Raw genomic sequence first — 21,541 nt, forward strand, 5'->3', positions numbered from 1 at the left:
AACAACAGGAAGGAGAGAGAAGGTAGACCGAGACAGACAAACAATGGATGTAGGTAATGATGAGCATTATGGGACAACGCAAGAGGTCGACAAGATGGATACATGAACAAAAATTTTGGGAGGAGTTGGGATGGTTTAACAGGTTATGAAAAGATCATGGTTTTGAACAGGGGATGACTTGAAGACCTGGAGGTAAGAATGAGAATGAAAGGTGTAGGAAGTAAAAAGATAATTAAAAAATATATATATTTTAAAGGAATAAATGAGTGGAGGTGAGCAGTGGTTGTCTTTCGGTAGTTTCACAAGAAGGGGGTTGCTGGTGGACGGCGTGCATCCCACAGATAGCTGGGGGAGAGGAGCGAGTGGTAAAGCACGGAGAGGGCAGAGGGTGCAAGACCAGAAACGGAGGTGGAAAAAGACAGACCACCGACCTGTCAGCGTCGGCAAAGTGATAGGCCCATAGAATCAGCTTCATTGCAAGAGATTCCAATGATCTTGAAAACCTCGGTTCCCACAGCGCTTCCGCTGAGCAAGACAGACATGAGGCAGAGAAGCCAGCCTAGCGGGGAGAGCAGTACTCAAGCTGCGGATAGGAGTTCAGGTGTGCCAAGGAAGGACTTTGCATGATGGAGGATGCACAGTCAGCATCCGGCTTTGGAGGCCAACTTTGAAATGCAGCTTGCCCAAGAGAGATCATGGCTGAGAGTGAGACCCAATAGTTGAGTGACTGAACCTCTGAGATTATTGTTGAGAAAGTAGATGGAAGGGTTTGCGGGACAGTCCTTTGAGAGAGAGAGCGAGTGTGTGGATTTCTCAGGATTGAAAGATATGTTCCACGTGTTGGACCAGTTTGTGATTTAATCCAGATCTGCAGAGAGTGAAGAAGCTGCTGCTTGCCGGTCTGAGGGATGACAGATGCTAAGGCAGAGAGTGGAGTCATCAGCAAAGGGATAAAGAGGATTTTACAGAGTTGGAGAGATCATCGATGAAAACCAGAAAAAGAACAGGGTCCAGAACGCTGCCTTGAGGAACTCCAGCGTGGACAAGAAGAGGGGATGAGAGAACTCCATTTAGGGCCACCTATTGGCTGCAACAGGAGATTAAGTCTGTGAGCGATGAGTAGAGATGGCCTGAGATACCATAGGAAGAGAGTTTGGTGAGCAGGGCTGGGTGCCAGACTGTATCGAAAGCACGCGATATGTCGAGGGATATGGCTCTGATTTCATGTCTGGCATTGAGGATCTCCATCCATTGTTGGGAGAGCAGAAGCAGCATATCCAGGGTAGAGTGACCTTGTCTGAAACTAAATTGATGATTGGAAATCAAGCCATTGGAGAAAAGGAAGGATTTAATGTCTGAAGTGATGATGGATTCCATAACCTTGTTGATGATTGGGAGAAGGCTGATTGGTCTGTTGTTGCAGGGATCTGTTTTTGCACAGCAGTAATGTTTGCTGATTTCCAAGGAGATGGCAGATGACCTTGAGGAAATGAGAGGGTGAATAGAACAGAGAGGGTGAGCAAGAGCAGAGGAGCAGGTTTTTAGGACACGTGGGCTGATGCCGTCTGGACCGGTTGCAGAATTTTTGTCGAGGTTTGACAGTGAGTTCTCCACTTTGTCAGAAGAAAAGGACACAGAGTTCAGGGACAGCTGTGTGTGACTGGGTAAGGTGGGTACAGAAAGCGATGGGTTTCGGACACAAGATTTAGATGCAAACATTGAGTTTAGGCATTCAGCCTTTTCACGTGGCGTGTCAGCAGCACGACCATTTGAGGTAAGGGAGGGGAAGCATACACCAGAAACAGATTTGATTCGATGCCACTAGGATTAGGAGGAGGGAGAGAGGTTTGAGAGTTCAGACTTGAGATTAGAAAGGTGTTGTTTTCTGGCTCTCATGAGTGTAGACACATACTGTTCCGAGCTTTATAGAAGGAACTGAGATTATCCTCAGTTAGATTTGCTTTCCATGAGGCAAAGGCAAGTTGTTTCAGGACAACTGCCTCACCACAAGTTTCAGTGAACCACGGGCGGGAGGAAGAGTAGGACAACTGAAGACTAGAGGGTATAAATCTGTGCATGAGGGAGAGCAAGTTTCTTTGAAAGAATTCCCAGGACGAGTTAATGTTGGAGAAAGTAGCAATGGGAGACAAGTCAAGAAGTTTGATGGCTGTTTGAAGCAGCCTGAATGAAATGCCAGACTTGACGGCACTGACGTGGTTCTCTAATAACAACCAGGGACGTGTCTACTTTGACCAGCATATAGTCAGATGAACCGATAGGAGCAGAGGAAGAACAGCAGATATTTTCAGGGAAATTTGTCAAAATCCGATCCAGAAGAGATCGAGTGCCGTTGGTTGAGATCCGGGAAAGGAAGTTGACAGATTGAGTCAGTCCCAATGAGTCGCAGAAGTCTTTTGCTGAAGTGCCATGACAGGTGAGAGGTACCCACACCCAGCCAACTGGCATGATGACAATGGAAGTCGCCACATATGAGGAAGAGAGTTCGGATGAGAGGTGGAAATGGAGTCATCACCGTTTGGTGGACAGTGCTGATCGTGCTCAGCCTTTTGGCTGCTGGTTGCATCATTGGTTAGAGGCACGGATATAACGCTGATGCAGTGCCCCGATTACCAGTACAATGGTGCTCATGTCACCGACCTCAGAAGGATGACAGGCTGAGTCATCCCCCTGATGTTAAGTCAGCAGCAAACAGGGCTCGAACTCAGGACCCGAGAATCCCAAGCCACCATCCATCGGGACCATACTCTGTGCAGAGCGTTGATGCTGCCTAAGCAGTCTTCTTGGCTATTGGACACAATCTTGGACGGTCGCCACTCCGACACACGATACTAGCAAGCTGGCACTCAATTTGACCAACCTAGGAAGGATGACAGGGAGAGTCAACCACACCTGGTATTAATTCAACAGCTGAGTGGGATTTGAACTCAGGACCCTCAGATCCCAAGCCCATCACACTAACCGCTAAGCCATCACCAGGCCATGGTGGACAGTACAACACATATAAACATGAGGTAGGAGTGGAGGGGAAGTCATAACCAGAGGTATTCCTGGGAGTGTGGGGGAGTGAGGGCAGTGCATGGAGAGTGAGGAATAGAGTCTTTTATGAAGAGAGCAACTTCTCTACCAGGACGAGGTCAGGTCTGTCATACCGGAGGAGGTAGTAACCAGGGAGAGATACCAGTGAGTCAGGGACATCTTGAAGTAGGAAAGTTTGTTAAGCAGATCATATCTGGTTTGTCAGTGGCAACCTGTATGGAGACATCTGTCAGGTTTGAGCGAAGGCCCCGGATGTTTGAGGTCCACACCTTTAAGGAAGAGGGAGGGGAGGAGGCTTTTGGTGCAGGGGAGATGAGGGGGGGTAGGACGAGGGAGGAGAGGAGGAGGTAAGTGGAGTTATTGAAAGAGTGTGGGGGATTGCATAAGAGCTTGGGGAGAGGGCCGGATGAGGAGGAGAAAAGGCTCTGTGGTGTTGGGTTGAGGTATAGTGGGGAGTAATATGAGGGGGCAGAAGGCAGTTGAGGATTTGAGGAGGTGGAGTGATGAGATGGAGGAGAGAGGGCAGGGGTAGGAGGCAGCTTTGGGGATGTGAGAGGGGGCAACTTCGAAAAGGGGGAGTGAGGGGGGTGATTGGAGGGAGAAGGGTGAGTGGGGAGAAAGGTGAGAGAACCTTGGAGGTGGAAGAGTGCGATGGTTGCTTTGAGAGGGAGGGCGAGGGGTGAATTGGCACTGAAGTAAAAAAAAAGAAAAACGAAAAAAGAAATGATTGAAGGAAAGCGAACATTCATAGCAAACTGGGGTTTTGTTATTTTTCGTTCAGAGATGCAATTAAAGACATTTCTTGATGGATGCAATAAAGGCGAATTAAGAGAATGGAGAGAAGAAACGCCGTACCAGTTGGACTTTTTTGACAAGGTATGAAGGAAAGGTCGAATTGAGAGCAGTCTGTTGAAATAGAAAAGGAGTGAATTATGATACAGTAATGAGAACCACACGTGTGAAAGAGGAAGTAGAAGCATGAGACCGTTTTTATTATATTATATTTTTGAGAAAGATTGCACAAGTAAAGGAAAGGTTGAAAAAAACAAGCTCGAATGAGCTAAGATCCTCGGCCTCTTAATGATGACGTCATAAAAACAAATATGACGTCATTGTGATGTATCAGGTTTGCGATATATTATCTGTGCTAATGCCCGGCTTGATTCCCGCAAACAAAATTCAAACAGCTAGCCTAGTTTCGGAGATAATAGTATAGGCGATTTCCATTAGCGGCGATATTATGACGTCAACTTTTTTTCTAGGAAGAATTTCCAAAATCGGAGATGGTTACTGCCTGCGTGTGGGCTTTCTGCATATACATGGCAAGTTTCACGAAGATCCGATGAAAACTCTGGGTTGTGATACAAAAAGTCAAAAAATAGGAATGATGTCATAAAAATTGATATGACATCATAGTGATGCATCATATGTGCGGTAATTAATCTCTGCTAATGCCCTGTTCGATTCCCGCAAACAGAATTCAAAAAGCTTGTTTTAGGACATAATGTTTTAGGCGATTTCCATTAGCGGAGATATTTTGACGTCACAACTTTTTTTCCTCGGAGGTATTTTCAAAATCGGAGATCATTACTGTTTGTGCAGGGTATTTTTTACATATATACGCCAAGTTTCAGGAAGTTTGGATGAAAACTGTAGGCTGTGAAACAAAAAAAGTCCACAAAAACAACAACACGAGTAAGACTTTAAGTTCCTCCACGAGGATCTAAAAATGTCAAAAAATAGGAATGACATCATAGTGATGCATCATATGTGTGGTAATTCATCTCTGCTGATGCCCTGTTCGATTCCCGCAAACAGAATTCAAAAAGCTTGCCTCGTTTTGGAGATTTCCATTAGCGGAGATATTTTGACGTCATAACTTTTTTTGTAGGAGGAATTTTCAAAATCAGAGATCGTTACTGTCTGCGCAGGGTATTTTTTTTACATATATACGCCAAGTTCCAGGAAATTTCGATGAAAACTGTAGGCTGTGAAACAAAAAAAGTCCACAAGAACAACAACGTGAGTAAGACTTAGAGATCCTCCACGAGGATCTAAAAATCATGAGGTGAATGTTGAATTTGGATCGGCAAACACAGAGGGTAGAAGAAAAAAAAAATTCCCACAGTTTGCAAAGTTATTCAACTTTACATTTCCCCTACTCCAAAATCTGGTCCCTCAGTTTGGACTTGGGTGTCCGTCTTCAAGAGGTGATTGCTACCACTAAGCTGTGAATCCCAGATTGCTTTCAAAGATTTTTTTTTCATGAATGGATGGATATGGGGCTTTCTAAAAAAAGCATAGTGAGAACTTGCGACCCCAGGTGGTACCAATTGATGAAATTTTGTGGTCTGGCTCATAGACGATGACACATTGGCTGTCCACAAAGAAGGGCATAAAGGATTGCCATCTTACTGGTGGTGAGATTGGAAACATTGGCCAACTTTGCAATGCAAAGATACAAGACAAGTGTAATGGACAAAAATAAAAGGAATAAGTGCAGGAAGGTGAGGTATGGTACTCACCAATAACATACGACAAGATGAGTGTCCAACCAGTGACAAAGGCCAAAAACTCCCCCACTGTCAGGTAGCTGTAGAGGTACGCCGAACCAGCACCAGGCGCACGGGCACCAAACTCTGCATAGCATACTCCAGCAAGGATTGATGTTACTGCAGCGATGAGGAATGACAGTACGATGGCAGGGCCGGTATAGTCACGTGCCACTGCCCCTGCGAGTACGTACACCCCTGCACCGAGGGTACTACCAACACCCAGAGCAATCAGGTCCACCACAGTAAGGCATCGTGTCAAATGCGGCTCGTCAGAGCAAGGGGCATCTCCCGGCACATCCAACTTCCGGCGAATCAGCCGAGAGCAAAAACCAAAGCGTTTGAAAGCCATTAAGGTATCAGCTTCCCTGCAGAAAAGAAGGTCGAAGGGAAATGCCATTATGACAAATATTGTATTTCACTTCCATCTAAACAAAAATGATGCCATATTGTTTAAAGATCCAGTCTTGAAGCGTTAAAGAGCACCAACTTAAATACCAATCCCATTCACTCAATTCTGTCAAAACAATGAAAATTCAGCAAAACTGTGATAGATTACAGACACTCATTTCTCTTCCTTTTTTTTTTGGTTAAAATCTATTCCAAATCCCAATCATCTTTGCCTCTCTTGCAGTTCCGTTCAAAAACAGCAAACCACCCAACCGCATCCCTTTGGACAATGACATCTGCAGCAAAGCCTCACAAATGATAGTCGGTTTCAACCCAACCAAGCAAAGCATGACTTCATGCACCACTCATCTCAAAGCAAAGTCTTGCTGCCAAGATAACAAAAGCAAGGTAAAGGGCTCACAAAAACATGCCACAGCACCAACTTAACTGCAAGCTCAGCTTGTGCAAGAATAAATATTGACAAGTTTTGATGTGACTCGGTGTTTTCACCAAAAATGTCAACTTGCACCCACTGTTTGCAAATATAATCATGCACAGCTATTACACTTTCCATGCAAATACAAATCATGCACAGCTATTACACTCGTTGTCTCGATGCCAATTTCGGTGAAAATTCACTTGTCAAAACATTCCAAAATGCATTACTTGCGAGAACCAAAACTGCACTGGCAAAGTAAGTGAAAGTGTATTTTTTGGAATCTGGGAGGTCGGCAGTTCGAACCTGACCCTGGCAGTGTCATACCAAAGATTTGGAAAAAATTATGCTTAGTATATAAAAATAAGAGATAGAGGACAGACAGACATACAACCAAAGAATGGGAACCATTGCACAAATTTGATAGGCCGAATGGCCTATCCTTTATAAGGGAACCCATTATGGTACCAAGCCTTACAGGCCGAGTAACCTTGCATTATTCTTCTGTTTCTTCCACATTCCCCCCCCCCCCCCCCCCACAATTTTGTGGATTGAATCCTTGCTATATTCATTTTCTCTGCAACCACTTATCCAAATGCATGAAATTTTCACCATCGGTGCAATTACTCCTGGAGAATGTTTTAATGATAATTATGTCATAGGTCATATGATGTGGGAGCAATGTTGGACAAAAGCAAAAACTTTGGACCTCTATCTCTGAAACCGCTCCATGGAAAAATTTAAACTTTGCACATGTGAAGTACTCCCCATAGGAAACGAGTGTGATTTTTTTATGGCATCATCGGTACCTTCATTATGACATCAGAATTGCATGTGTCAAATGCTTTATCTGATTCGTATGAAAAATTTTGAGGGTCAACTAGGGCTAAATTGTATGAGGGGTGGGGAGGGGGAGAATTGATGACGGCCACGTGGTTTGGCAGCCATATTTTAATTATTATTTTTTTTTTAACATAAAATCCTTCAAAAATTATTCTCTAAAACAGCTGCACAGATGGGTTTGATTGCACCTGGATGGGTTTGAGGACAGAGTAGTAGCAGCTAAACACCCCCACCCGCTCCCCCACTCCCTTATTACTTTGTTTTCAGGCCATTTAGCTCCCAATGATGACTCAAGGAAAAAGGGTCAATTGCATACATAATAGATTGAATGCGGCCTGTTACTCAGTCGATAACTCATCAATCCCGCATCATATAGACATGTGAGGCCTTGTTAGACTCAGGGGAGTCACGGCTTACCCTGTGGACCCAGATCTTACCCAAATGGAGGGATTCTTCACAATTATACACTATTTATGGTGATTGTGCTGCAATTAAACATAAAAGTACTTCAACAACTATACAAGGTATTCTCTCTTGCACTTAAGAAGCCTCCACCAGCACTTATGTCTTCCTGAAGCCAGTTTGTACATCACTTTGCTGCCATCCTGCTTTTGACACCTCTTCCCATTTCTAATCTGATTGGTTGTATAGCAACGGCTCCTATGGATTTCCTCACCCTTAAGGAAATCCTGATTTGAGGATTTCAAAAAGGTTGTTTTTTCCAACAACCCTCAATGAAATCCTTCGCTAAGGAATCAATGTACCTCAAGAGGAATCTTTCTTTTAGGATGATGGCATTTTATGCAACTGGACCCGAATCCATTGCAGGTTCTCCTGATGACTCCAGCTTTGCTTTTTCGGGTTCTTTCTGATGACTCCAAAGCAAATTTTGTTTTATCCCATTCTGAATTCAATTTTATAAAGGAGGACTTCATGGATCACGTGTCTGACCAAAGTGGGGTTGGGTCGAGCACTCCCACCCACCTGGACCCCAATAACTCTCCCCGGGGTTGTATCAAAGCAGGACATCTTGGTTCTCAGTTATCACTGTCAGCGGTTATAAAGTGGCAGTTCTCATTATTATTATTACTACACTTTTCAGCACTTGTATGGACTGGATTCTGGAGAGGATGTCGGAGAGATGAAGTTGCAGTGCATCGTTTGGGAATGTCAAGATCTCTGACCTTGATTTCGCAGATGATGCAGACATCTTTGGATATCCTTTTGGGGGCCCTCAAAGGTTCTGAATGAGGAGTCGGAGCCACTGGGATTACGGATTTCCTGGGTCAAAACGAAGACCCAGGCTTTCAATGACATCTTGGATGCTGCTATCCTGTCCAACTATTTGTAGTGAGGATGGTGAGGTCACAGAGAGATTCACTTACCTTGGCAGTGATATTCATGTCTGCTGGCTGTGAGCCAGAAGTCAACAGACATCTGGGTAGGGCCTGGGGAGTCATGGATTCACTGGATCACAGGGTGTGGTGCTGCCGGTACCTGCGTGGGAGGACGAAAGTCTGAGTCTTCAGGTCCTTGGTGCTTCCAGTCTTGCTCTATGGATGAGACTTGGACTCTGACCAGGGATCTGAGATGGAGACTTAATTCCTTTGGTTCCAGATCTCTTCAGAGAATCCTTGGCTATCGCTGGTCGGACTTTGTGCCCAACGAGCGATTGCTGAGACTCAAATGAGATTTGCCACCTGCGTAGTCCGTGAGCGTCAGCTGCGGCTGTTTATGACATGTGGCTCGTTTTCCTGACATTAATCATGCTCACCAAATTTTCTCAGTGAGGGAGTGGAGGAGGCCGATGGGCCGACCACGTGACTCATGGTTGCAGCAGATTGATCAACATCTCAAGGAGATGGGGATGGGTCAGGCATCTGCCTGGGGGATGGCCAGAGGCCCTTGGAGTACCGGCAGAAAGTGGATGCAGCGACGCACTGCGCTGGCACATGCTCCCATACCTGACCCAATAGAAACCATACTTGGAGTACCCTTAGGTAACATACAAAATTTGGTTCAGTCGTTCGTTTTTTTTTGTTTTTGTTTTTTTTAGCATTTAAAATAAGCAAGCATGAATTGTGATCTAAATATTAAATCATTAGCCAACAGTCTCAAAAGCAATGATAATGGATAAAAAAAAATATATTTTAACTGGAAAGTCCATGGAACACCTGACTCCAAGCACACCTGAGAAATAAAGATAAGGCTAGGGTCTACGAGCAGCAAATTTGATTGGTCATGACATTAAATGCCATAATATTTTGTCCAAGTACTGTTAAATGGAAGGGTTTTGAAAAGGTTAAAAAGGCGATTTGTGCTATAGTGTTCAAGTATATAATTCAATTGAAATAAAACAGGATTTTTAAAGGCAGTAGAGAAAAAAAAATTTGAGAAGTTTACTGCTGTCGATGCATTTTTATACATCACCTTATTTAACACTTTACAATAATTCTTCGTAACCATTTGTGTCCTTTATTACGCCTTAAAAAAGGACAACAAAGCTTCATGTTTGGAACGATTTTTAATTTTGGTTGACTACCACACAGGCAGAATAAAAATATTCTCACTCTGCACACATGATCGGTACAAATTCAGAGCTAAAGTACTGTTAAACGGCAGGTTTGTTTTCCGATTTGTGTTCAAAATACAACTAAAATCAAGTTGTACCTCGATCATAAACTGCCGTTTGTAGACAGATGTGAAGCAATTGCTCAACCCCACTGCTAACTTTACACGCACGGGGTAAAAACTAAAACTAAAATTACGACTTGTTGCGCCTCCCAAGGGCCTAAACCTCTGCCTATCTGTACGTGCTGTGCCATCAACATTCAGGGCCTCAAGACAGATAAGAGGTCATGTACATGTCTTGGAACTATCTAGCCAGGATTGAATACAAAGTGATCGGTTGACAGTTTATATGCAGATTGTGAAAACGGGGCATTGTATTAAAAGAGTGTGCCAGCAGTCAGAAGGGATGCTTATGCAGGCGTTTCGAATGGTAATCTTTATCAGCTGGTGGACATTAAGGATCCCACAGGGTCTTTTGCAGCACCAAGCCCTGCAATGCAAGTTATTTTTTTTGGAAGGCCTGGGATACAAAAAGTTACTGCAAACAGAATAATTTACCACCAGTATGGGGCCTGGTATTCTTCCCAAGGCTATGAATGCAGTTAAACATTCCTGAAATGTGCTTATTTGCTGCTACAAAAAGTTCATTCATAATTAATAGAACAGTCAATCGTTTCACCACCATGATTCCACAAATAGGTATCCAACCAAAACTACACTTAACATCCTTATCCCTTCATGAGTCTGTTCGGGGGGGGGGGGGTGGGGGGGGGTTGGGCTAGCATGATAGCCTAGGAGGTATGCGCATTCACACCTGAGCTGTCCAGCCTGTATTTAAATCTCAATGTAGCTATTAACTACCATTCTGGTGTTTCAAATCCAGGGCAAGGCATAGACGTACATGTTTTTCCTTGGATGGATGTTAAACTGGTCTGCTGGTATTAGTTGGTGAACATTAAAGATCTCATGGTGCCCTTTGCAAAGAGTAGCCGAGCTATTGCCAGATCCATGACCAAATTACAAATTCCTCCTTTAACCGACAAGGGGGCACTGCATCGGTGGTACCGCCACAACACAGCAGTTGATGCTACCCGCAGACATGGACTGAACAGAATAAGCTTCTATGTATTAAAGTACCATCACAAAGTCGTTTTATCTTCTTAGGGTGCTACAAGAGCAGCTTCATTTTTGAGTAGCTGAGATTGGAAGTTTGTGCACTTCACTTAGACTTCCTGAATAAGCAAAGAGAAAAATAAAGACAATAATAACTAGATGGTATTCATTGAATACTTACCCTGCGCAGTCAACAGTTTTGGAGATACGAGGTGCAACATTTTTTGGGGGGTTTTTTTCCCAGAGTGATTTCAGAGGTTCAATTTTTTTCCAAGATGGTGAGTGCACCATGCGACCCATGACGTCATAATTATAATCAGGAAGAAAGAAAGAAAAGGCTACAGGAGCTACCGCTCATATTCTGAAAATTTTGTGAATCAGACTAACAGTTGCAGAGGAAATTTTCTTCTTTTTTCCCCCCACACTGATCAGATCCAGCATTGCACTTGTCAAATCATGGTCATAATGAAGGCACCGATGACATAATCAATCCGGAGTACTTGACAATGAGCCATGTTTCAATTTTTTCCATTGAGCTGTTTGGGAGATACAGAGGCATAACGTTTTTCCAAGATGGCATCTGTACCACATGACCTATGACGTCATAATTATGAATTATTTCAATAAATAAAAATTATACAGGCAGAGGCAATCCTATGGTACAAATCCGAGTCAATCGGTCCAACAGTTGCCGAGAAAATGGATTTTAAAGATGCAGACACGCACGCACGCACGCACGCAACCAAATACCTAACCCTGCTTTTCACTTCATGAGCGCTGGGTAATAAAAAGATGAAGATATTGGTTCAGCTTTATTTTGGGGACACACTATTGCCTTTTTTAATACATAGTCAAGGCTAGTGGAAGATATAGAACGGAATGGACCAGATTACAACAGAACAAGAAAATGGTGGAAAACACACCAACAGAGAAGATAGCAGGGTCACAAGGAAGGCACACTTGGTTTATTAAATTTTTTATAGGGGTCAAAATCAAATGGTCATGAATGCTCATCCTTTAGGACTTTTTTTTTTTTTCCTTTCCAGCAAAATACAGGGATTAGTGTTGGCCATTATTAGCCCTAACGTTAGCAAAAAGGCAAGCCAAGACGCATATAATAATACACGCTTAATTTGGCAAAGAACTGACCATCAAATGAATTCCTCAAGCAGGCTCAACCCTCTTCATCACTGTCATTATAGATGAAGACGGTTTGAACAAGTCACCCTGTCGACTTCACTGTAATAAACACCCAATTTACGAAGAAATGTTGCCAAACCTGTCATTCCTTTCAAGATTTCTCTCAACCACGGGTTAGCACAAGGACACAATTCAAGATTGTCAGTACTTGTGCTCATTGGTGTGAAACAGTTTAATTTCATGAAATGGCTCTTGATCTGGTTTGGAATGTTGGCTGTTTTTTGTTTTCTTTTTTGGACATGCCTATCAGGCCAAATAGCTCTTGATAAAAGATCTCAGGCTCAAAACTTTACGTACAGTGTTGATTTGATCCTCGTCTACAGATGTTACAATTCGTGCAAAATTGTGCAGAAATCTCCCGATAATTCTTATCCTGCAGAAAATCACACAGCACGGTCGCACTCTTGTTGTATGGATGGCTCGCAAACAAAATGGGCACTTCTTAAGAGAGAGAGAGTGTGTGTGTGTGTGTGTGTGTGTGTGTGTGTGTGTGTGTGTGTGTGTGTGTGTGTGTGTGTGTGTGTGTGTGTGTGTGTGTGTGTGTGTGTGTGTGTGTGTGTGTGTGTGTGTGTGTGTGTGTGTATGTGTGTGTATGTGTGTGTGTATGTGTGTGTATGTGTGTATGTGTGTATGTGTGTATGTGTGTATGTGTGTATGTGTGTATGTGTGTATGTGTGTATGTGTGTTCTCTCCTCTCTATGGATGCCAACCGATGGAGATTGTCCATGCTATTAACATTTTAAATGCTGAGCATCAAGCAATTTTTAAATGCAGCACATCCAATTTTTAAAGCCTTTGGTATGACTTGGCCAGGGTTTGAACCGCCAATATCCCAGACTCTGAGTGGATGCTCTAACCCAGCGGTTCCAAAACCTTTTTGTCCATGACCCAAAATTTGAAATCACATTTGCCTCGCAACCCAAATGATACTGGTACCTAGTGTACCTATGATAAAAATTGTCAGAGAAAATGCTTTTGACATGAAACCCCCCCCTCAAAAACTGAGATTTTGAGGGGGGGGTTCAAGTTTGGGTCACGACCCTGGGTTTGGGAAACCCTGCTCTAACCATTACACTCAGTCTGGTTCTCAAGTATCCCTCGAGTCCAGCATTCTCAAGTATAACCAGCAAACCTCCAATCGGTTGTCAAAAAGCATCCCATGCTGAAGTATCAAAGCAGCAAGTAGCTAAACAGCAATGTTGATTTACTTCCTTCTCTCCTCAGAGCACAGCGGACAAGGCCCAAAAAAATATAAGTGCACCCCAACCGGAGGTATAACAAGTTGGGAATGGTTTAGTTTTAACCGTCTGGATCTCTCGGTTTTGAAAAGTGATGTAATTCAGACAGTGTGTTCACCATGCTGAATTAACCCCTTGTTTGTGGGGAAAAAAATGACCTTGTCAATTATATTATTTGCATATTTGATGAAATCAGCCCTGTTAATGTTTACCACTGGGGGTTATACCTTTGTATTTCATTGAAATAGACATGCAGCAATATATTCTATGAGGTTATAAAAGCTGGTGGAAGGGGTGGGGGGAGGGGTGGGGGGCCCAAAAAAAAATACGCCAAATTTGGCAATTTTGACCAAAATGAAAAATTTTGTTGCAAGTGACCAACAATACATGGTATAAGTGCCAGACAGTTAAAATGAGACAAGCCGGTAGGCGACATGGCTGCTCGCTCTAGATGGACGCTGGCCGACGCGACGAGCCGAAATTCATGTACATGCTATCAATCAATTTAGTACAATAAATATGATTATCACAGCCCTCTTAGTTTGCGCCCAGAAACCCGCCTTGTGAAATTTCAGGCATGTTTCCAAAGAGACTCTAACAAATGGCAGCCCTGGTAATTCCATTTATCTATTCGCTAAAGATTTTATTTTTTTATATGATGCTGCAAGACATTCTCCTTGGGCACAAAAAAACAGCTCCCTCAGAGGTATTGATTTTTTTTTTTTTTACAGTCCACAATAAATGTACGATGTACGATAAAGTATTTTAGCTGTTGCTGAGGCCTAAGTCACATTTGCCACGGCGGCCGTGGGGTCTCCAAAATCTACGGCCACTAGCAATTATACGGCGGCCGCAGTATTTCAACGGTCACACAATGTAGCAGTCACATATTTTTATTTTTCGGGTAGCCGCACGGCATATTTATAAATTGTGGAGACCGAAAATGTGGGGGTGCCGTACGGTCTTTGAATTGATGTCGCACGGTGACCGTTCCTAGGGCGTTCCAGCGGTGGACATAGAATTTAAGGCAGACGCAAGGTGCCCGCAAGGCGACCGCAGGGGACATCGACAGCCCTAAGGCGAATGTGCGGCCAGACGGACGGTAACGAGTGGGTTTTTTTTTTAACCAGTTATTTTGTTTCGGCTTGTCGAATTGCTAAGGCAAGCGTAGAAATGAAAAAAAGTTATAACTCCCACGCTATAATTCCATGGCGACCCGATGGCCTGTAAAATATAGCCATACGGCGTAGGGCCACCTCAGAAACTCTGCGGCCGCCGGACGTTTGTCAATTCAGAGGGCGTACGGCCGTATCCTCGCCGTAGAGCAAATGTGACTTAGGCCTAAGCAACGGAGGTGTGCATAGCAACCATTCATTTTTGTGTACATGCTAGTCACATTGTACACATTTCACCCAAATTTCATCAAAATCAGACTCTTTCTCTTAGAGATATTCACAATTAACAGTTTCTGAAATGTTCAACATGTACTCGGCCAAAACCTATCTCCTCCTACAAATATTTTTTGTTGGGGCTGCAAATTGGCATGAAGGGAGCTAGATAGATTGCACACAGAACTCTAAGCTTCGATTTTTTGACCACTTTAAAAGGGCCGTTGCTTGGTCCCGGGGTCCCATATTCGAAAGCACACAATTCCCAGAAATATTGGTCCTACCTACCAAATTTCATTGGAATCAGTTGAGTGGTTTAGCCCCTAGGCTTGACCAAAGTTTCGCGGACAGACAGACAGATGGAAATGTCCGAAATTAGGGTGCTCTAAGAGCAGCCAACAAGCCCCAGCTTGTTAAACCTCTGGTAGGGGTATCTCCTTAAATTGAGCCCTTTTTCAGCTTTGCCACAGGACTATATAGTCAGCGATGCAGAATCACTGAATTTCTGGGATCACATGCAACCTGTATGTCACAAGACCACTGTGCTTAAACAAACGTCACCATTTCAAATATTGTTCCCACACAAGTAAATATTCAAGAATACCGCAAAGGATTTAACAAGCTTGACGAACAAGCCGAGATTAGTGTATTCCAGCAACTTCAAGTCATGTAATCTGCAAATATTTGGAGCGTCGGTTTGGTATCATGCATGCAATATTTCTATCAAACACTTAAACACTAGTTTGTATCAGAGCCAATTACATAATGTGGAAATTCATCAAATAGGCAGAAAGTTTATAAAATTGGTGTGTTGAGAATAAAACGGTGTTTGAACACCATTAACACTCAGGTTTCATGTGGAGTATACAGAAAGAATGTATATATTTATATATATATATATATATATATATATATATATATATATATATATATTGTTATATATATATATATATATATATATATATATATATATATATATATATATATATATATATATATATATATATATATATATATTGTTGCGGTTTTCGCGCCCGCCGGCGTGCGAACGGCCACGTAACTCGAATCGCGGCACGTCGCCCACCGGACGGACAATCCAGTCGTGACCCTCTCGGACTAACGCCGGGAACCAGTCACGGGTGGACCTTTCGGTCTCACCGCGATCGAGCCAATCAGCCCCCGCGTGGGATAGGGTTGCTCGCCAAATTCGAACTACCTAAGTACCCACGCGGAGGGTAGACCGGGCGATCACACCTCGCCGCAGGTCGACTTCGGACACGGGCCACTTAAGCGACCCGTTCCGTACTATCAGAATAACCGAGCGGTGTTATCGTCGACCTCGACGGTTCGATTAATTATCGGGCGTATTCAGCCCACTACCAACCCTTTACGTGAAGCAAGATGGGGATTCAATGGAGGAAAAAGACGAAGCGAAGCGGGAAACAGTTCAACAATAAAGCACATTTATTCGCGGCACACGGGAAGCACACAAATACAATTCCACCAAATGCACACAAAAAAGAAAACACAATTCCATTTACACAAAAAGCAAACATAAAAGTGAAAACACAGTGCAGAGCTAATACCGACTACCGAGCACACGGGAACACTTATACAATTCTACTTCACAGACGGCGCCGACAACACATACCCAAAACCAAGGAAAAGAAATACCCTCAAGAATGAGGTAGGCCTGGGGCCGAGACCGGGTCGGGCCTACCCGTCTGGTGATGAGACGCGGAGCGGCGATGGCCCCGCAACCCGCGGGCCTCGTGGACGGTGTCTGGTCGGGGGTGGGAACGGGGCCCCCTTGGTCGCACTATCTCAGCGCGGGGGGAAACAGGAGGGGGTTGCTGATGCTCGGGGTATAGAGGATCTTTATTATGTGCGACGAGCGTCTCCACCTCGGCCAGGTCGCGCTGTCGGCCTCCCTCGGGTGCAGCTTCCTGCACGACGCGAGCACCCCCTCGTCTGGTGTCGCCGCCTTTCCACAGCTCCGTCCCCTCCGTTCCGACTCCAACGCACACGACGAGCAGCTCCACCGCCCGCGAAGTCTTGACCCTCTGCTTCCGACTCTCCTCTTCTTGACTCTCCGACCTCGTTCTGCTGACTCTCTCGTTCCCGTTCTGCTGACTCTCCTTTTCTTGACTCTCCGACCCGTTCTTGTTCGCGACTCTCTTCTGACTGACGAACACCGTCCTTTTATCCCCCCCGTAACTTCGCCTTTGACCCCCTCCCTTTGACCTTTCACCTCGCTCCCCATTGGCCCGACAAAAAGTGGGCGTGAAGGCTTTTTGATCCACAAATTTGCATATATCGATCGCCCTGGGGGCGGGGCCAATTCGCCCCTCGCTCACCGATTGGACGGCAAAAAGTGGGCGTGTGTCGTTTTTGATCCGTTTTTGAAGCAGAAAATCCGTGATTTTGTACACGCTGTTCAACGTGCGCCCTACACGAGTCCAGCATCGGTGCCCATGAGTGGCGCGAGATGACGGTGATGCGATGGTGGCGAGTTGTGACGGTAAAGGTCGTGGCGGTTGTGGTGAAGCGGCGTTGTGGTTGGTGGTTGATGTGGTTGTGATCATGGCGGTTGGTCCAAAATAAAGATAGTAAAAGAAAAACGGCTATCCTGAAGAGTCGCAGCACGTATAAATGACATGTATTCCCACTAGACAACGGGTTTGGGCCTAACTACACATGCACTTACCGAGATACCTCACCTAAGGGACCTGAATGGTGGTTTGCGAATCTGGTAACCACAACACTACCCCCTTCCCTTTTTACAGACTCGTCCCGAGTCGTCAAATTTTCGTGTGCCATCATGTGTAGTTTTCCCCTAGTACACTTTACCTACGGATCCCTGAGTGCGACATTCATGGTATTCGTGTCCCCAAAATAAATAACCTGAGGGCTGCGTAACTATCTAAACAAACTCACTCACACGGACGACTTAAATAAAATTGCCGGCGCTAGGACAAACATGCCGGGGGCGCACTCATATGTACAGTACATCTTACCTTAACTTACAAATCTTACACTAAACCATGGCCCAGGATCATTGAACTCTGCAAAAGAAAGCAGTTAGCAGGGAGCCAGGCTGCCCGCATGCAGTCTCTGGCTCAAAACAATGCAGGTGACAGGGAACGTGGCTGGCTGCTCACACGCAGTCCAAGGCCTTCCCTTTTGAACTGAACGCAGTGAACCACAACGGTGCTTGGGCTGCACAACGCAGTCTCCGTGCCAGCTCAAGTGGCACACGCAATGAGCACAACGAATGGATGCATGAACGGTTTGAACTGAATGCAGTGAACCACAACGGTGCATGGGCTGCACAAACGCAGTCTCCGTGCCAGCTCAAGTGGCACACGCAATGAGCACAACGAATGAATGGATGAATGGATGGACGCAAAACACGGTGCACGGGCTGCCACTGCAGGCCCGTGTTGTAGCTGCCAACAGGGCAGTTCTTGCAGCTTGCAAACTGTTGCTTTCAGATCCTGGCGCACATGGAAACGAACAGGGGGGGGGGGCAAAGCAAAAATTGAACGGGGGCTGGTGAACAGGGGCAGTGGGCATGGCATGGCAAAGGCAGCAGGCAAACACAGCCCGCAGAAGAAGGCCGCTGCAGGCAAACACAGCCGGCAGATGAACTGGCCGGTACAGGCCTTGCAGCACAACAACTGCCGATGAAGTTAGCCGGCCTCTGCCTTGCAGCAAAACACGGCCAGCCGATGAAGTTGGCCAGCCTTTGCCGTTCAGTGGAGGTTGGTGGAGGGAGTGCGGTGGTGCTGGCCACTTGGAAGGCGGGCTCGGACCTACCTACCTGTCTCCCTCCCACCTATCGCCTTTGCCTGTCACTGTACATACCCACTCCCTTAATTTGTCAAACCCCAATTTAGCCCCAACTTATTTTTTTTGTTGTTTTTATTTTTACTCCCCCACTATAAATCGTCCCCTAACCCCCTTTATCGTCCTTGTTCGGCTAACCTATTCTGTCACCTAGCCTACTCCCAACCCCTACGTTCCCTTCCCGGAGGGGAATAAGGGAGAGCTAACGTCCTGTGTCGAGGCCCAACGAAGCCTCAGAATGGCCTCCCCAGAGTTCGGCGATCTTAACACCAAGTGGGTCCAGCGGCCCACAACGACAGCGAGGGGATGGATGGTGCGGAGGGGTACACTTCCTAATCTACCCTATCCATTTAACTGTTAAACTACCCCGGGGCTTTCAACAAGCGCCTCTCGCTTAAAGTATTGGTTCTAACAACCCAGATTCCCGTCGCCTGTGTTGGTGTCCTCACAATTTCGGGCCTCGCCCCCCCAATTTTCTCTCCGTGCCCTCACACGGTCTCCTGGCTGGGACACGTGGCTCCCTTTGGCAGGCACGACCCTCTGCCGAATCTCCCGCTATGGCACCCCCGGGCACTACACTGCCTCCGAGCCTACCAGCTCCCTAACACCGGGGAGTGCCCCCCATGGCACCTCCCCTGAAACGCACACGTGGCAGGCCGGCCTCCCGGGCCCCTTTCCGAGGGTCACCCTTGCCCACAACACTGCCCACGCGGCTTATGGCGCCCCGGGCCCCCGCACCAAGCAGGCGCACCCGTGCCCACTACTCTATCCCGGCCCCCCATGGGCCCATGGCCTACCGCGGCCGACTAGCCTGGTGCCCGGGGTACCCACTCAGCGATACTCACCTTTCGCAGCCACGCTCCCAAGCCCGTCAACAGGGCTCCTGCACCCCTCCAAATGGGTCTCGAGCCTACTTTCCCACCAACAACAAAACGACCTCCATTTTTCAATTTGACTAACCCAGCTAACTCACTTTACTCTGACCCCGGGGTCCCTTGGGCGGGAGTCACTCCTCCCCCCAATCACTCATCGCACCATGCATTCCCCATTCGCTCCATACACACAGACCCGCTGGCCTCACTCACTCACCAAGCACATGCTTCCACTTCACTCACCAACAACTCTTCAACACACACACCGCTGAACTCTGCCATCCTCCTAACTACATCCCCTAACTAACTCGTGCTCCCACGTCGTCCCTTAAACTAGTAGCACGTTCCTTTTAACACTACGTAGCTAAGCTACGTCCCCTCTACACATCCAAAGTCTGTCTCTGTCTCCAAATCATCTCATTAATCAATTTCCCAACCTAAATCTGGCTACAATCCCTCTAACTAATCCATTCCACGGACTCCATGAGGACTTACCCCTGCCCCATGAAGTCGGTCTAGCTAAGCTAACCCTTCCCCCTAACTAGTTTTCCATCCTGTGCCCAGGTAAGGGGGTCTTTCACCCCTTGCCCAGGAATCCTGTACACCCGAAAGTGAGGCTTGCCTTTTTTTTTTTCCATGCGCAGCACCTGCGCGGCAACTCAGAGCTCGCGCACTTTGCACCTGCCCGTGACGTCATGCAGCTGCACGTGTTCCTCGTCCCTCCTTGGACGGGACCATCCGGCAGAGATACCCCTCCTGCCGGATTCCAACCCCACGTGCAGCCATGACGTCACCGTGCGCATAAAAAAAAACACAAGCCACACGTCTCGAGGGGTTCCCCACGCGAACACATGTGCTTTGCCCGTTGGAGCTTAACACACACGATCGCGTGGAGAACCCGTCCGGTCCAAATCCATTTACCTGCCTAAACTTTGTCCGTCCGCGGGATCGGCAAATCCACCGCGTGCGTTTCCGGACCGGGACTTCACTCTCGCAAGCGAGCACGTGGTGGTCTCGTGCGTTGCACAGCACGAACCGCGTGCTCACTGCTGGGTGAACCCGGCACGGTCCTCGAAACAACTACAGCCGCTACCCGGCTTTCTCTCCTCTGTCGCCGTCGTCGTCTCCATTCAACCCACGCACACCTGCGTGTCACGACGCACACAGTCCACACCATTAAACTCACACCGGGAGACGCGGCTGCGTGCTCCCGCATGCCAACCGACATCTCCCTCTCATACCGCTCTCTCACACACACGGTCTCCCTGGCACACAGCGACCTTGCACACGGCCGTTCACTCACGCGTGCCTCACCACTCACACAAACCATACTACTCACACGTGGTGCTCCATTCACTCGCGCGGGGGCACTCACCCGCGGTGCCTCACCCACACACGCGAGGGCACTCAACCGCTGTGCCTCATCCACACACCGTGCCTCATCCACACACGGTTCCTCACCCACACACGCGGGGGCACTAACCCGCGGTGCCTCATCCACACTGGCCGTTTCACTCACACACACGGCCTCTTCCACACACGGTGCCTCATCCACACACGGCGTGCTGGGAAGCACGTACTCCGGCACCATCGCCACCACACCACTCACACACGGGGTCGCTTCCACACACGGGGACGCACTCACACCTTGCACCACACACACAGGGACAACCACACTGGGGATTCGTGTCCCCACAAGGGTCTCCGGGGCCTCTATACCCCCCAAGCTCTCCGTGCACCCGTCCACAGCACTCCTCCTCTCAACCTCGCAAAGCACGACCGAACTCACCTGGTCGTGACTCACCTCAAGGGGGCATACTCCCTCCCCTCGTTCCTGGAGGAGGCCATCCAGGTGCTCGCACCGGGTCCCTGCACGCTCCGCGAGCTCACCCCCATTATCCTCCACTACCTCCGTGTGTGTGTGCGCGTCACTTACCCCGTCTTCCTCGTGTAGTCTTTCCTCTATTTTTTCTATCTCCCGTGTCTCTCAACTCTTCACCCTTTACCTCCCTTGTCTCAACTATTATTTCCT

The 21,541-nt window shown here is 46.7% G+C and overlaps 1 protein-coding gene across 1 annotated transcript in view; it reads right to left on the reverse strand.

Moving 5' to 3' along the window:
• Window positions 1-21,541, reverse strand: part of LOC147010984 (cationic amino acid transporter 2-like) — a 69,736-nt gene that overhangs the window by 28,207 nt on the left and 19,988 nt on the right. The window contains exon 2 of the mRNA XM_085859599.1: window positions 5,583-5,977. Coding sequence (XP_085715725.1) covers window positions 5,583-5,961 — 379 coding nt within the window. The 5' untranslated portion in view covers window positions 5,962-5,977. The remainder of the gene's footprint in view (window positions 1-5,582; window positions 5,978-21,541) is intronic.

This window comes from Eptatretus burgeri, chromosome 16 (assembly GCF_056783735.1).
Source record: "Eptatretus burgeri isolate ZD-2024b chromosome 16, Ebu_testis_v1, whole genome shotgun sequence".
NCBI classification, from domain to species: Eukaryota; Metazoa; Chordata; class Myxini; order Myxiniformes; family Myxinidae; genus Eptatretus; species Eptatretus burgeri.